General features: G+C 40.0%; 1 protein-coding gene across 2 annotated transcripts; it reads left to right on the forward strand.

Annotated features, from left to right (window-relative positions):
• Nucleotides 1-1,676: 1,676 nt before the first annotated feature.
• Nucleotides 1,677-16,025, forward strand: pnisr (PNN-interacting serine/arginine-rich protein). 2 transcript variants are annotated; one of them, XM_038270241.1, is made up of 12 exons: nt 1,678-1,820; nt 2,272-2,387; nt 2,489-2,686; nt 7,390-7,631; nt 9,228-9,399; nt 10,053-10,243; nt 10,575-10,715; nt 10,788-10,887; nt 11,440-11,493; nt 11,820-11,999; nt 14,313-15,387; nt 15,706-16,025. In XM_038270241.1, exons 2-12 carry the CDS (start codon nt 2,297-2,299, stop codon nt 15,737-15,739), a joined length of 2,478 nt encoding a protein of 825 aa, XP_038126169.1. In that variant the 5' UTR covers nt 1,678-1,820; nt 2,272-2,296; the 3' UTR covers nt 15,740-16,025. The 2 variants fall into 2 exon arrangements, with proteins under 2 accessions (XP_038126170.1, XP_038126169.1); XM_038270242.1 differs by lacking the exons at nt 10,575-10,715; nt 10,788-10,887; nt 11,440-11,493; ... (1 more) ...; nt 14,313-15,387; nt 15,706-16,025 and having other exon boundaries at nt 1,677-1,820; nt 7,390-7,567; nt 10,053-10,190.
• Nucleotides 16,026-17,332: the final 1,307 nt, after the last annotated feature.

The raw sequence follows: 17,332 nt of genomic DNA on the forward strand, positions 1-17,332 counted from the left end.
TCCAATCTATAAAGCCTCGAACTCAACACTATTTCTGGCATTTTGAATTAAAAAAAGCTTCCTGGAAGGGAAGCGAAACCTCTTCAAAATTGGAAACCAAGTCCAGTGGATTGTTCTTCATCCACTGTCTTTTTTCCAAGGTTGAAGATGTTTCGCTTCCCATCCAGGAAGCTTTTTCAATTGATCCTCAATATAAACGGAGTGCTTAGCAACACCTTTTATTTCCAAATCATCTCTTAGACGTTGATTGCTGCAATACGTCTAATATCAGCCATGAATTAATAAATTACCATCAGCTATGTCCTCTGTTGCCTGGCCAAACAAAAGTAATGTGGCTGGTGGTGGGGCAGGACAGGTTGATAAAACAGTTTTTTTTCCCGAACGTTCTTTATTTTCCTCATTTTGTGGATGACTGGTTCTAATCTGTAGTGGTAAATGAACGAGGCGTAAAGACTTATAGAGAAGTAGCTTATATGGTTTTCTTAAATATTTTAAAGTAAACTATTAAAGCTTAATAAGTCTGCATGTTTGCATGTTTTCCTTTAATTCTATGAATACAAAACAATATTTGAGCATCTATTTGTAGTTCTGAGCCCGGGAAACCCTCACAAAATGACAAGGTAATTTAAATGATGGCATAAATTAGGACAAGATCACGAATACAAGCGGCCGAAATGAGTTTTCTTCGCAGGGTGGCTGGGTGCACCCTTCAAGATCGGATGAGGAGCTCAGTTACCCGGGAGGAGCTCGGAGTTGAGTAGTTGCTCCTCCACGTCGAAAGGAGCCAGCCGAGCATCTGTTCCGGATGCCTCCTGGTCGCCTCTCTCAGGAGGTGTTCCAGGCATGTCCCCATTGGGAGGAGGCCTCGTGAAAAGGCCTAGGAAACATCTCTGAGCTGGCCTGGTGTCGCCTCAGGGTCCCCCCAGAACAGCTTGAGGAAGTGTGTGGATTGGGAAGTCTGGGCATCTTTGCTTAGACTGCTGCTTCCACGACCCGGCCGTGGAAAAAGATGGATGGATGGCATAAATAAGTCATAAAAAAAAGTAGAAGAAAAGTACTATATTATATTTATAATTTGTTTAATAATTAGTTTAAGTGAGTGTTTGGATTTTTAAGAATACATGTAAAAATTATTTGTTTTATAGTCTAAAAAGAGCAAAAATAATTGGATATCAAATATGAAAATGAGTAAAATCAAGCATTAGATAATAAAAATAATAATAAAAGTGGTGTCTGTAAAGTTTTTTTTTTTTTTTTTTTTAAGTGTCCCCCTCTCCTCTGGTTTGGTCCCCAAACATCTTTGGTTCGCCCCTGATGTCCAAAAAAAACCTCATAAGGTTGTTCCTGTGATGCGTTTAGGTGCTGATGGCGCTCGTCGACAGTTGGATAACGGGACGGTGAAATATAAAGAAATGTGACTTATTTGTTCACTTCGAAAAGGTAGAAACTTAGGTAAACACTACTAGACTGGCGAAAGGTTATAAGGCCGGTATTTATGTTCTGATTTTATGAGGTTTTACATTATTTCAGATGATAATACATAAATATTTTACATTGTTTAATTTTCAAAAACTTTATTTTGAGCCTTTGTATTATTTATTTAGGCTAGAAAAAAATATTTTATTTGGTGAATTTACATCGTAATTCGGTCGGTTTAACCGCAGCGTCAGCGATCTTTACCGTTTTTTACAGCTTGAATTTTTAAAATCACAGTATCCCTGAAGGCAACAGAACTCCGCCTCCTCTGAGCAGCTCCTCACTAGCTGGAGCCATTTTGATTTGAGCCGCATCTCTCCGGAGAGAAAAACTGTCTGGAAAAGGTGGGAATTGTGTCACACACTAAAAAGCAGTCATGTTAAATTTTAGATACACTTTAAAAAAAACTGTTGTATGAACTACAGCGGTGACATTGTGTTGCATTCTTAAAAAAAACGGTTCCTCTACGAGCTTTAAGATTTAGCTAACGTTAGCTCTCGTTAGCTTCCTTAGCTCTGTGTTCGAGGCTGTCTTAGGTTAGCATTTCAACTGCCCAAACATTTATTTTGGTCTCAGACGTCAACATTGCACAAGACTCCATTGCTCCACAGCGTCCATATCAACAACTATCGGAGCAGATCTTCTGTGCTGAGCTTGAATCTCCGACGTTAATTTGCTGGTTAACTAGCGGTAACGTTTGACGCTCTTCTGGCCAGAATGAGAGCGGCGTTTGGAAACTGCATTAGCGGAAGCCGTCTTGGTTAAATTAAAATATAACTTGTTCTGATATCACAGCATTTCCTGCGGAGAAGGGCAGCTAATGTGGGACCAGGGAGGACAGCCTTGGCCCCAGTGGCCTCTGAGCAGCCAGCAGCAATGGATGCAGTCTTTCCAACACCAGCATGATCCAGGTTAGTGAAAGATGCATTCACTTTATTTAGGAAAAATAAGAATCTCAGACGCAAAGGTTGTATTATTAACTGGTGAAATGTATTTATTTTAATTTATTTAGGCCAAGTGGACTGGGCTGCTCTGGCACAGGCCTGGATAGCACAGAAAGAGTCAACAGGACCACCACCGCCTCCACCCCCACCTCCACCCCACAGCATCCAGCCCAATGGGCAGGACATCCCCGGCCTTGAAAATGCTCCACCGGCCAATCATGGAAACTTTCAAGGTGAACCTCCATTTGGAAGGATGTGGCAACCAGGTAACATAAAAATAAAGCGTTTTGATTTGACTTTAGGGCTCTTAAACTCCAACCTCAAGGTTAGAATCGGAAATATTTTGCCAGGGAGACATTTTATAATCTGGTTTAATTTTTAACTCACACTGACAGGTTTCACCATCTCTAAATGTTAGTTTTTACGTTTGGGGGAAATCCTGATCGAGATTTTTTTTCTCTAATCCAGACTTTTAGAGAAAATATATCAAAAGAATATGCAATGCATTTTTTGGAAACTCGGAAAGCTGAAAAGCTTTACTAGCCGGATATCTGTGCTTTGTCACATCCAACTGAAATCAAAGGCAGTTTCTCAATTCACAAGAACGTGAGTACGGACTCGTGTCCGTTTTTTGAGAAGAACACAGGAAAGTATGGATTTGTGGAGAACGGGAGCAGACAGCATAAATATGGAACAGAAGCATACTCGTGACGTCACCACACGCTCGGCTCGTCTAGAGCCCCATGTCACCTCTTGTTATTAATAGTCTCTAGATAATAATACATAATTACTTTTTTCATTTAGTGAGGGAATAATAATGAACACAGTCAAATAAATACAATTCAACATTTTGCCAAATAAAACAAAAAAAAATCACCATCATAGTCAGCGGTCCTTCACGCACACGGCTATGCAGAGAGAGGGCTGCGGTTAGCCCTGGCTGTTACCCCCTGAGGTCCGCTGGTTGCCGCGATCCTCTCAACTTTGGAGTTGTTGTTTTTTTTTATTTATTTATTATGCGTTTAATCAGTAAATGGGCCATATAGTGATGCAAGTATATTCTCGCCTCAAATTATCTTAACACGTACTTTTATTGAACAACAGAAAAGAACCTTTAACTTAATACTCTGAGCTCTGTGAACGCTCCATTGAAGCTGCTGCCGCAGTGCATGCTGGGACAGCTGTCAATCTCAAGACAAGTTTGCTCTGATGCATGCTGGGTAAAGAAGGAGGGTCGGGAACAACATCCAGGGACTTTGTCTGTTCTCTGTCTGCTGTTCTTGTGAATTGGAACAGTACTGGGGCTGAGGCTGATGATGTTTTACGAGTACCGATTACACATACCGAGAAGCGGCCAATGTCTAAATTCAGTTGAAGTTATTTGTAGAAGTGCTAGGCTTACGTTAGCTGGTTTACTTTCTGTTGTGATTATTTAAAGTAGTAGTTAATAACTCAGTTTTTTGTTAGAAGAAGCACTACAGTCACATTTTATTTTTAAAATACTGCATGTATGAATTAATCCTGTAGTTTGACGTTGGGTTATGAGTTTATATTTTAAAAGCACAGCTTTATTGCTAACTTCTGTGTGATGGCAAACCCACCTTGAGTGTATTACTGCCATATAAAAGCCTGGAAGGGGAATTTTTTTACTGTACTTCTCTTGTTAACTGCAAGTTGAGTGTTTCTGCGAATGAAATATTGTTTCTCTAAATCGTGATTATATTACAAATGCAGTTAATTGCCTCGCCCTGATAAGGATTTAAAATCTTAATATTTTGTGGTACTATTTTGATACTATTGAAGATAAAAAAAACAACAAAAAAAACTCTTCATTGCAATTTTTTTTATTTTATTTATTTATTTAATCGTTGCACACAGCTACAGCTCACACTGTACGGCTAAAAGGCACGTCGGGCTCGGCTCCGCAGTGAGATGGAGCTGCTCTGACTCGTCTATCCGGAAGCCAAACAAATAGAAGGGGAATACGAAGCTCACTATAGTGAAATTCGCTGCCTTGGCAATTTGTGCAATTTTGTGCTGAAAGCCCTAAAAAGAAAAGGTGACGACGTATTAGGAAGAAAGACATGGCTGAGCAAACGTGGCTACTACGGTCTGTCAATTTTACAGGCAGAACTGGATTTCACTCATTGCATCCCTGCCACGCTGCTGTGTTTACAGAAGAATCCTTGTTTGTGCGTGTGTACTGAGCCATTTGCCCACGACCGTCGGGACAAAATCAAACTTGTTTTTTTTATTTTCTCCCGACCTCACGATTCCTTATCGGGAGTTGATCGTGATAGGCTGATCTCCCCTCGTTACCCCCTGTACACTACATCATGCACAGCCAGGCTGAAAGTGAGGCCGATCGAAAGATTCTCGCACGACTAGAAAATCGCACAGTGTACGCCTGGCTTTAGGTAACTGTATAGCTGTGGCTGCATGCTGCAGCAATCAGTGGTCACAAATACTGCTAATAACATTTAAAGTTAGATTCCTTTGGACATCACTTACATAAAGAAGTGTCAATTACACCACGTAACATCCCACAGTTACTGTATTTAATCATATTCATTGTATTTGTCAAACCCCTGAATGGCGTTTTCTAAATGCTTTTAAACATCATTAGTTGTAATTTCTCCATTAGATGATAAATGGAAATTCTTATCATGACAAGAAATGAATCACAATATTGCTAATCGACATGTGAAAAGCCCACCCCTCGTCTCTGGGGTAACCCACTGGTTACCCACGTTTTGTTTATTTTTTATTTTTTTATTAGAAATACTGAAAGCAGACAGATAAATGTTAAAATATCAGAATTACATTATTTGTTATTGTAAGACATTCGCGATTTTTAATATCAAACTGATAGAAGGTTGGTGGAAATTGTGTTTATTCTTTTATTTATACAGATTAATTAAACAGTTGGAAATAAAAACAAATCAACAGGAAAACATCTAAAACTAATAAAGCAGGTTTTGTATATATCTTATAACGATGCAAAGTACTGCCTGTGAGGATATCTACTGTCTTTATTTGGAATCTAGATGCTACAGTAGCATAGTTGGATGGAAAATAGTGTGAGATCAATGCAGCTGGTCTGAAAATGAGATGTTATTCATTCACTGTAGAGAAATTACAGGTGGAGACGAGGGCCTGATATGGCTTAAAAATCTAATCTTACAATAATTATATGTATTATTAATAAATTCAGGGTTCCCGCGGGTCCTTAAAAAGTCTTAAAAGGCATTGAATTCTTCAAAATAAAACTAAGGCCTTAATTGGTAATAAAATGTCTTAAATCAGTCTTTCGTAGGTCTTAATTTTTAAAACATCATAAATAGGATTATTTTTATTACGATTTATTTTGTAATCTAAATAAAACGGTAAAATTGACAATTTTTTTTAATTTATATATATATATAAAAAATAACGGCTTGCCATTATTGGTTCCGTCCCAATAGTGGAACCAATAAAAGCGTTGTTGTGGCCGGTTTTTGTCTGGAAAATATGAGCAAGTGTAAATGTAACAAAAATTGGCTCCAGCCAAGGTTTTCTCCATGGCTAAAACCAGGGAACATACATGAGGCTCAGTGGATTTTGTGCAAGAAGCGATTCAAGCTCGGAACGATGGGAATTAAGGCAGTGGAGTCACATGCGAAGCACGAAACACAAAGCGTCAAAATCGAGTTACCGAGAAACAGCCGGTATTTCTCGTCTCTGCAACGCCTCCACTTATCACCAAATCAAACATACTAAGAAAACGATACAAAGAAAAATAGCTGCAAAAAAGACTTAGCACTGGTTATGTTGTGGCTTTAAAACTGATTTGTTTTGTTCTCTGCTAAAACAAAGTTTGTGAATTCAGTTAAATAATTATTAAAATATATCCGTCATTTGTGTGTTTTTAGCTTTCTTCCTGTATGGGAAGCTTTTCAAAATTTGAAACATTAGTGCAGTGGTTTATGTTAAAATAAACCTTTGGGTTAAATTATCGCAAGCGGGTTTTTCTTGCATTTCTTGTGAATTTGGTCTTAAATTTTAATTTAAAGTGGCATTAAAAAGTCTTAAAAAGTCTAGAATTTAACTTGCCTTGTGCTGTAGGAACCCTGAAATAACATACAGTGCTATCAAAAGTTACCTTCTATTTTAATCACCCGTTCTAGGAGGTGACATTAATTTAAAGAGTATTTCACTTCAAGCTGTGAGACATGCTTCAAAGCAATCATGTTTCACAACAAACTATTAAATTAAAATACACTAAATGTTGGCAGCTATTAGTATAATACAGAGAGTTTATCAGGTTTTGAGGAGACGTCTAAGAACAGAAAGGATGAATAAAATCAGCCTCAGTGGATACTATTGCCCACAATCTTACTAAAGTACAAATAGCGTTACTAAAGAATAATGTTGAGAAGTTCAGATTGTTCAAGTGAAACTAATCCTATAAGTATTTATATTTGAAAATGTTACTCAGTTAAATCTCAATAAAACATAACCACTTCCTACTAACTGCTGCTGATTGTTTAAGCGTTGTACTGTAGTTGGTTATTTTTTCTTGTTTTTGGATTATGCAAAATCCATTTGCATGACTTGTTGAGGTTGATGCAAATCTAAAATCAGAGAGAGCAGACAGTTGCATGGTCTCACAGTGGAGTTTCAGGTCCTGGATTAGGACTGATTTAAGGAAATGTCTGAATTTTAACGTAAAGAATTAGGTTTGTGGTTTTATTGAGACTTTTTGGAGACGCTAAAGTGTGAGGGACACGAGGAAATGGGCGAAATATTCACCTCAGCACATTTCTGATGGCAGAGCAGCTGGCCTACATTTAAGATTTATCTTGAATACAGATTCATTTCTCTCCTCTCTTCCTGTTCTATAAAGAAACTGCCTAAAAATGGGCTCACAGGTGGTTAAATAAATGGATATTTAGGAGTTTTAAAACATTTCTGTGGATGTTCGTTACAGAATGGGGAATACATGGTCAGCCCCCTCCCCCTCCCCCTCCTCCCCCTGAGCAGCCCTGGATCCCTCCAGGTTCAGCGCCGATGGATGTTGTGACCCCGAATGAGGACAGCAGCAGTCAGGACAGCGTGGAGTTCAACTCTGAAGCCCGCCACGGGGTTTATCCCCAGAACAGCCATGGGTATGGGGCACAGCCCGACAGCTACGCCATGGCCCCCATGGCCATGAACCAGTTTGATTATCAGGTATGCAGATGCTACAGTAGGAAATGTTGAAGCTTGTGGGTTTTAGTGTGAGATCCAGATATCAGAGGAAGAGGCGGTCCACAAGAACTGTGCCGGACCCGAGCACCTAACTCTGTCACTGACTGCCTTTCTGGCTTTTTGAAGACACTGCATGTTTGGAATAATCATGTTTGAACAAATCTACAAACTGCAGATATTCTGCATCATTTTGCAGAGTCTACCAACTTATAAGAAAAAGGAATCTCTTGGAGAAATTCAAATTTTTTTTATGGTCAGGAAGTTTATTATGCATGACATAGAGGATCTTCTGAGGAACACTAAAGCAGAACATTTCTTATCATGTTAACATTTAGTTTGCTGCCTTAAATCTAAACTTTTTCAGCTTATGATAATATTGGATGCTGTTTAGTGTAGAATCTTTGTGAGGTTTATTCCAGATTTTTGCTCTGTGTGTATAACTAGGGATGCAAATTATTGATTAATCTAAAGTTTATTAATTTTTAATTATCAGTTTTGAAAACCCGAGTTTACTCTTGTATCAGAGGAACTTTCTATGCTGAATTAAGAAAATAGTACTTCATTATATTTTACTTTATTCCTGCATATGTATAAAAAAACTGACTGAATGAAGAAAGCTGTTTTCTTTACACATTATATTGTATTTACATTATATTACATCTACATTATATTACATTATTTATTTATAATGTTTAACAGAACGGCAACCTATTAAGTTACTGGATTAAAAAGCTGAGTAGAATATGTGAAACATTTAGGATTTCCAGTGAACAGAGATGTAAAAGGACGGGGTATGTCGCTCCGACATGCTGTAACACAGGGGTGTCAAACTGGTTCCAGAAAGTGCCGAGTGGCTGCAGGTTTTCTTTCCAACCAAGCAATAGCACACCAGACTCCAGTCATTTCATAATGTCATCATGTTCAGGTTGGACTCACTTGATGAAATGATAGGAGTCTGGTGTGCTATTGCTTGGTTGGAAAGAAAACCTGCAGCCACTCGGCCCTTTCTGGAACCAGTTTGACACCCCTGCTGTAACACTATTTACCGCTTCGTTTTAAAAAAGTGGATGCTAACTGGGATGTAGCTTTCTGTTTTTAGGCTAATCCAGCATTCAGTGCTGCTAGCAGCACTTTGAAATGAGGCGTCCTGGTTTATGTTAGAACTATAAAGTGCATTAACTCTCTAAAGCTTCCCTACCTGTCATGCTTATTGCCAGCACGTCATGTTTTCATACATATTTATGCAAATAACGAGGTAAAAGCGCTGTTCGCAACTGTATCCTGGTGTAATTTTGACAACTTTAAGCATAACCAGTGACCGCGCTTCAGTATAATGTGACGTGTTTGAGCGCAGCAGCATGCTGTACTGCTGAAACCCTGCTAATGGGAATACATCTCTGTAAGGCTAATGTTGACTTTCCAGGAGGGCCAGTAGTAAATCTGGCTATATATCCCAGTGAGATGATGTGGATACCATGTTTTAAGGCAGCAGTCCCCACACTGGGTAACAGAAGAAACGGTACACCCCCTATACTTTAGGCCTGGTTTTCATTTTCAGCTTCTTCTGTCTTTTCGCAGCACGGTGCAGCTCCAGCCTTCCCTCCAGCCTCCTCAGGATTTCACACACCCCCCTACTGGCAGGGTCCTTCTCAGAACAGACGAGATGCCCGACCGCCCGGGTTTAGAGAGCGACCCCGATCGCCTATCCAGCTTCCCGTTAAACCTCCAGAGGCCCCCGTAGCACCTCTAGGTGAGTCAGTCGTCTGTCAAACCTGATGAAATACAAACCTTGTTTATTCTGATGCCAATAAATGAAAAACAGTGCAGCCAGCTGCCTTCAGATTGATCCTCCTGTTTATAATTGATTCTCAGAACAGCTGTAGCTTCAAATCAAGACCTCAGAAAATGTTGTTAAATTACTTTAGTGAACAAGGAGCGAGAAACACAGCAGAAAAATTAGGCAAAGCGCTCATGGCAGGTTTTAGTTCCAGACCATCCACAAAGGGATGAGCAACCAAAAGGCTCATGGCTTGCAAAGATGAGTAGCTTATAAAGGAAGATGTGCTGATAGGATGCAGTAAAGACCTGCCATTAAAGGTTGGAAGGAAGGAGAACCTGGTTGGAGGTGATGGGAAGGCATGTGCATTTTAAGGTGTGAACTGTAACAAAGCACCATTACAATCCTACATGTAATTTATACAAGATTACAGGAATGTTGTTTTAGTTGATAGGAAATGTTTTTCATTTCTAAACAGGATTTCCCTTTTGTTTTCATTTTCAGCTGAAAATGAAAATATGCTAAAAGAAAATCAGTTGCTGTAAATATTCACAATTCACTGTTGTAGTTTAGAGGCATTGGTGAAGAATGAAAAGCCTGCATCATTGATGTTGAATTGCATTTAGACGCAGTGAAGCGGCGCACGCTGCCAGCGTGGATCCGAGAGGGTCTGGAGAAGATGGACAGGGAGAAGCAGAAGAAGCTGGAGCGGGAGCGAATGGAAAAAGAGCGAGCGGAGAGGAAAAAGGAGGACAGGAAAGAACAGGAGCCTAACGTGGAAGGAGACGGGCCTCGTCTGCCCCGCAAGAGTAAATTCGTAAGTGTCTCTTTTGGATTCTTCTATGTCGGAATGCATAGAGGAATGCACTGGAAAAATTTGAAATCTAGATAAGTCAATTTTTCTTAGAGCGCAATGGAACAAGACAATTTATATTTAAAATAAAAAAAAAACAACAACTCCATTGTCTTATTTCAAGTGCATATTATCAAATTATCTTATTTTGAGTAAAAATGCTCATTCCTTTGGCAGATCTTATTTACATCCTCAAATTAGGATTAAATACACTTAATTTAAGACATTTTGACTTATTTCTAGATTGTTTTTGTAGTGTGTCAATAAAGAACGATTATCTAATGATTTAAATCAGGACAGCGATGATGAAGGCAACGATGAACATGAGAACGAAGAGAAAGTGACTATCAAGAGAGAGTTTTCCACCCGGAGCCCGTCTCCAGCCGCTGACGACAGCGAACCAGAACTAACGGATGAGTTAAAGGAAGAGCTGCTGGTCAGTTTCACTTCAGGTCAGCTCTGGACGCAGCCTTCTAGATATTAACGTGTCTCTGCTTCCCTTTCTTAGATGGGCATGACTAAAACTCTGCTGACAGAGATCCTCCTGACGGTCACCAATGAAGAGATCCTGCATGTTGCCAGAGACGCCCACAGAAAAGCCACCCGAGGTCAGCTCGCCCCTCTAACCCCCTTACACCACCTCTGCTTTTCAGACACACCGTCTACAGAGTAAATTTCATGTTTACAGTAATCTGTTGATGTTAGAAAGCTGATTGAAGGACATATGGAGTTAGTCTGATGTGCATTGTTCAACCATTCTCTGCTAATGCTCCAGCAAAGATCTGATCTCTGATCAATTCTATTTAGAAATCTGTTTATGTTGCTGTAAATTGTCCTGCTGAACGCCTAAAGTCTGAGTCGTCACTGAATTCACCTAGAGATGGAGGAAGTGACATCATCTATTGGAGTTACTGTACAGATTAGTTCTTTCCCTGCTGACCGAACTGTTTGACTTGGATTGTGTTTGTTAACCCTCTCTTTTTTTTCTCTATTTTTATTTTCTTTTTCTATTCATTTTTTTTTTTAAATCTCTTGTTACCGACGGCAGCTCTTGTGACTAGTCCTTAATCTGTGGCCCCTTCTCTAGCAGCTCTCTTGCCTTAGAGACAATGGCAGTATGTTTTTTAACATGTTGTTCCTGTTGTTGATGTGAATCAAAGCTCCTGCAAAACAGCTGGCACAGTCAAGTGCACTGGCTTCTCTGACTGGTCTCAGTGAGTATCCCTTTTTCTGTCCCTGGGGGGGAGTGGGAATGATTGATGGTACGGTGTTAGACCGGACGAAACTTAAAATAACAAAACTATTTAAGATATGATAGCTAAATACTTTAGTTGTTAGATTTAAGCCGGATTTGAATGTTAAAAAAAGCATGCTTTAGAGACTGCAGAACTACACACATAATCCGTCATAAAAGGGCTATAGGTGAAATAAACAGATGTCTGTAGGATTAAGTGCCTTTCATGGGATTCATGTGTTTGAGTGGGAATGCGTCTCGTTTCTTTCCAACAATGAACGATGTGGGGGGGCTCTGTTGTGGCAGGCGGGATTGGTGACTATGGCTCAGACGAAAGTGAGGATGATGAGGCTCGCAGTCCCCGAGGATCCGACTCCTCCGACACAGACGATGAAGAGCTGCATCACCGCATCCGAGTGAAGCAGGATGCCTTCCGGCGCAAAGAGCAGGAAATGCAGGAAAAACAAGCACAAGAGCTGGCCCGTGGTAGGTCACAGGTTCATTCATTTAAACAGAACGTTAAGAATACTTTATTTTATTTCTGTCTTACATCTGTTGTGTGAGTTTACTATTAGATTATGAATATTTTAATTAATTAGAACTTGGAATTTATAGCTAATTCATAGGTAGTTCAAATCAAGGGTAAAACTAATTATCAGTTGAATGATTAGAACTGTTATTTGCTTACTTACCAGGGTTTTTATCATCTTACATAAAAAGTTGAACTCCTGAATCCGGCTGTTAAACATCCAGTTTTCTTTCACCAATTCAAAAATTTAGACTATGGCTATCGGCTAAGTTATTAATCACCAACCAAGTTAAGGGTGGGTATTGCCAAAGAAGTCATGATTCGATTAAAATCACGATTCACATGCCACAATGCGATGCATCGTGATTATTGCCATATTTTCACTGAACACTGTTAAAATTATTCAGCCATTACCAGTGGCTGACTGGCTGTGTTTGAGCTGGATAGTGTCTTCAATTGATACATAACTGAAAGCAACTGAATTCCTACATAGCTGTATTTATTGAAACTTCTTTTGGAAGTAATGCAATGAACACAAACACTGCAGACAAATTACTATTACTGGACAAAAAGAGCTTAGGATTTATAAAACTTGTAATAAGGATAATCAGCGCCGTTTACATTGCCTCAGTGGTCCTTTAAACCAATGAAATGAAAACATTCAAATATAGGACATTTCCCCTTTTGCAAATTAAGTGCGTCCTATCAATTCCGTTTTTACCTTCTTTGTTTTTAAAGCCAAAATGCATCCAAACATCTGACTTGAAATGTGATGGGCGAATTTTCTCAGTCAACTCCATTGTTTATGAATGACTCTTGGCAGTGTCCCGCGGCTGGAAAAGCTTGTGACACAAGATGGATCCCAAAAATTAGAATCTCTGTTCTCGACTAAAAGAAGGCTGAATCCAGCCTGAGTGACAGGCAGCCTAGCCAATAGCAGCTACAGTGCTAGCATAAAGCACCGCCAGAGGGGTGTATCTTCAGAGAGGGGTAGTTGTTACATCAGTGACACTTGATCACAAAACATCAAAATAAGAATAAAGCTTTCCTAGATTTTCTAAAGTGCAAAAAATACATGTATACTTAAATAAATACAAGTACAATAAATGTATTTTTATCCTAACCGTACAAACCTTTTTTAGTTTAAAGAAACCCATAAAAACCCAATAAAAAGGAAAAAAACCTAATCCAATAGTATAGCTGGACACTTAAACTTCTGACATAATGAGTTGCAGCTTTTTTTCTAGACAGGCTTCCAGTTTGGTTTGATTACATACGGAAGTTGGATTTCAGGATTTTCCAGGTCTAGAAAAGTGTGAAGCAAATAGAAGTTGGGCTTGACGATTAATGAGCAGCCCTTTAGGTGGCAGTAATGAGCTTAAAGTGAAGTGAAGGGAGAGTCACAGCTAGTGTGTGGATCTGTGTATCTGAGCTGGTTCTAAACTGTTTTCATAAAGCAGTCAAGTCCACCAAATAGAGAAATCTGGAAATTAAAGAGCATTTTAGTCCATGAAAACTAGCGTTTGCTAGCTGCTATCTGACTGATACTCAACCAGCTGTTGTCTTCAATTAGTTAGCTCTGTTAACAAATAGATTTTTAGAAAGATGTTAGTTTTTTGATTAATGAGGAGGAAACTAGATAAAATCACACTTAGAGTAAAAAAAAAAAAAAAGCTGTTATGATTTTAGAACCAAATTGCACAACCTTTATATTTGGATTTCCAGCTTCACACTTGTTAACAGTTTAAAACTCTGAAGGCAAGTTTGGCATCAACCAGAGTACAGAGCTTTAAAGGAGCTGATTTCTGTAGATCTTTATTAATGATAATAAAGTGTTAAACCAGGTTGCTTCTAAGAAGAGCTCTGAAATTTAAAACCCTGAATATATAAAGCTGATTTGGTTGATTTTAGAGCATTAACTGAACTGATGAGAGGATTAACTTCCTGAACCAAACTACAGCTAGGGCTTTAGTTCAGTTTTTGACCAATCTTCCGTCTGCACAAAGGCCACATTTATAAAGTAAACAGCCATGAACCCCAAAACTGATCAATGAGGAATCCCAGAAGCTTTTAAACGTGTTTCCAGGGCAGATTTAATTTTTCACTTTTAATAACCAGTAGAGCCATACAGAAATAAAACCTGAAAGTTAAAGGAGGTTATATAAACACTTTTTATATGTAAAAAAAGGGACTGAGTAAAAGCCATTTGCTAGAGCCTCATAAAACCTAAAGGTCTTCCTTACAGTGTGTTTTTTTTGTTTTTTTTACAGAGGAGGTGTCGAAGGAGAGATTAAGCAGAGAAAAGGAGGAATACAAGGAGGGTCAGTTAGAAAATGTACATAAGCAGGAAGTAAACGACAGGGAGCAAGAGTCCTTGGTAGACAGGCGTGGGTCCCGCAGCGACGAAGGGAAGCATCCAGGCAGAGGGAAGGAGCCGCCGAGGCGAGGCGGCAGCGAATCCCCGGCCAATGGACGCAGTAGCAGCTCCCACTCCTCCTCTAGCCGCAGCAGCTCCCACTCCTCCTCTACCTCCTCGTCTTCCTCAGCATCTTCTCGTAGCTCCTCTCGCTCCTCTTCACCGCAAAGGAAGAGGAGGCGCAGTCGCTCCTCGTCCCGTAAAGCCCGGCGGCGCAGCCGGAGCCATAGCTCCCACAGGCACCGTAGCGAGAAAGGGAGGGACAGGAGGAGGAGCAGCGCAGAGCGATCGGGTCGGCACAAGAGGGAGCGCAGCGTCTCCAGGGAACACAGGAGCCGCAGGAGTAGATCTCGATCCAGGGATAGAGGCAGGGGTAAGGGCAGAGACAGCCGCAGTCGCAGCAGAGACAGAGGGAGGGATAAGGAGAGGAAGAGGAGCCGGGAGCGCAGGGACAGCAGTCACAGCCGGAGCAGTAAACACAAACAAAAGGCCTCCAGCAGAGACAGGGAGAGGAGGAGAGACAGAAGCCGAAGCCATGAAAAAGATAAGAAAAAGAAGGATAAAGACAAGGATAGAGAGAAAGACGGCGACAGAAAGAAAGAGAAACCTAGATCTAAAGACAAGGAGAAGGAAAAAGGAAGCTCTGCTACGGAGGAGAACGACAAAGCAAAGAAAAGGAGGGAGAGCGACTCCTTAACAAACTCGCAGAACGACAAGCGCTCCCGGCAAGATAGCAAAGGCTCCAAAAAGGGCTCCGGCAAGGCTAGCAAGAGGCGCTCAGACTCCGACTCCAGTAGATCCCCCAGCCCCGAAGTTAGCAAGGAAAAAAAATCCAAGAAATCCAAACGTAGCCGGTCAAGGTCGGTGGAAAAACCTCACAAGTCTGGTAAGAAGGCAAGCCGCAAACACAAGTCTAAGTCACGATCAAGGTAGTATTCGTTTTTTATTCCCTCTTCTTACTGTGTTTATTGTTTGTCTCACTTTAATTAGCATTTTCAGAGAAATGTGGACTGTCAGAATAAATGTGCTGAGCTTTAAAATCCGCTCTAAAACCATTCAGAGCTCATGACGGCTTAATCTGTCAAACCTCAGTGAAACTTGGACCGTTTCTGCCTTTAAGCCTCATCTGTTTGTTGCTTTGCACATGGCAAACGTTAGTTTCCTAAGAGAGAATCTGTCTGTTAGCTGTAGTGCGAGTTATAATTAGTAAATATTAATTAATGCGTCGCCATCCGCCTCTCTTCCAGGTCGACATCCCCGTCGCGTAGAAGCAAACGCTGAGGAGCGCAGCGGACACGCCGATCTGTGTATTTAACCACTTAAAATTCCATGAGTTGAGCAGGCTTGTCTCATTATAGAGGCAGTTGTGTAGGTGAACACCCCCCTCATTCATTTCTTTTATTGTAAATATGCTGTGGTTGTTTTTTTTTAAGCGTGACTGATGAGCAAAACATTACACAGTTAAATCAGCTAAAACATTAACTTGTATCATTTTAAAAACAAACTTTTCCCGTCACACTGTTGTATGATGTCCAATAAAGCCGTTTCTTCCTCGTTTTGTCTTAAATTTTATTTCATAGCTTTTTTTTAAAGCAGGATCAAGGTTTAGCTTTTTACTTTAAGGATTATTAGGGATGTGATTGGATGGTGGTCAGTGAAGTTCAGCTTGTTGGCTGTGAAAAGTTAAAATCAAAAATAATTCTGGTGTAAAATAAGACGTAGAATTTATTAGGCTGAACTTTAAAACACTGCAAAAGCTGATGTAAATATAAGAAAAAACTTTTCTGAAATAAGTGTTTTTTAACTTTATGTAAGTAGGTTAATATTATCTGCCAACAGAATGAATATTTGTCCTAAAAGTAAGATAATTTGGGCGTGCAGAGGAAACAGTCAGGTTTTAAGGAGAACAGTACTGAAGATAAGAGAAAAAAACATCCTATATGAAGGTAAATGTAGTTTACAGGTGCTGGTCATAAAATTAGAATATCATGAAAAAGTAGATTGATTTCAGTAATTCCATTTAAAAAGTGAAACTTGTATATTATATTCATACATTACATACAAACTCATATATTTCAGATGTTTATTTTGTTTAATTTTGATGATTACAAATGACAACAAATGAAAATCTCAAATTCATCATATCAGAAAATTAGAATATTGTGAAAAGGTTCAAAATTGATGGCCCCTGGTGCCACACTCTAATCAGCTAATTAACTCAAACCACCTGCAAAAGCCTTTAAATGGTCTTTCAGTCTAGTTCTATAGGCTACACAATCATGGGGAAGACTGCTGACTTGACAGTTGTCCAAAAGACGACCATCGACACCTTGCACAAGGAGGGCAAGACACAAAAGGTCATCGCTAAAGAGGCTGGCTGTTCACAGAGCTCAGTGTCCAAGCACATTAATAGAGAGGCGAAGGGAAGGAAAAGATGTGGTCGAAAAAAGTGTACAAGCAAGAGAGATAACCGCACCCTGGAGAGGATTGTGAAACAAAACCCATTCAAAAATGTGGGGGAGATTCACAAAGAGTGGACTGCAGCTGGAGTGAGTGCTTCAAGAACCACCACACACAGACGTATGAAAGACATGGGTTTCTGCTGTCGCATTCCTTGTGTCAAGCCACTCTTGAACCACAGACGCGTCTAAAGAGAACAGGACTGGACTGCTGGTGAGTGGTCCAAAGTCATGTTCTCTGATGAAAGTAAATTTTGCATTTCCTTTGGAAATCAAGGTCCCAGAGTCTGGAGGAAAAGAAGAGAGGCACTTCATCCACGTTGCTTGAAGTCCAGTGTAAAGTTTCCACAGTCAGTGATGGTTTGGGGTGCCATGTCATCTGCTGGTGTTGGTCCATTGTGTTTTCTGAGGTCCA

Source organism: Cyprinodon tularosa, unplaced genomic scaffold (genome assembly GCF_016077235.1).
Source record: "Cyprinodon tularosa strain WSP-4 unplaced genomic scaffold, ASM1607723v1 ctg758, whole genome shotgun sequence".
Taxonomy (NCBI): Eukaryota; Metazoa; Chordata; class Actinopteri; order Cyprinodontiformes; family Cyprinodontidae; genus Cyprinodon; species Cyprinodon tularosa.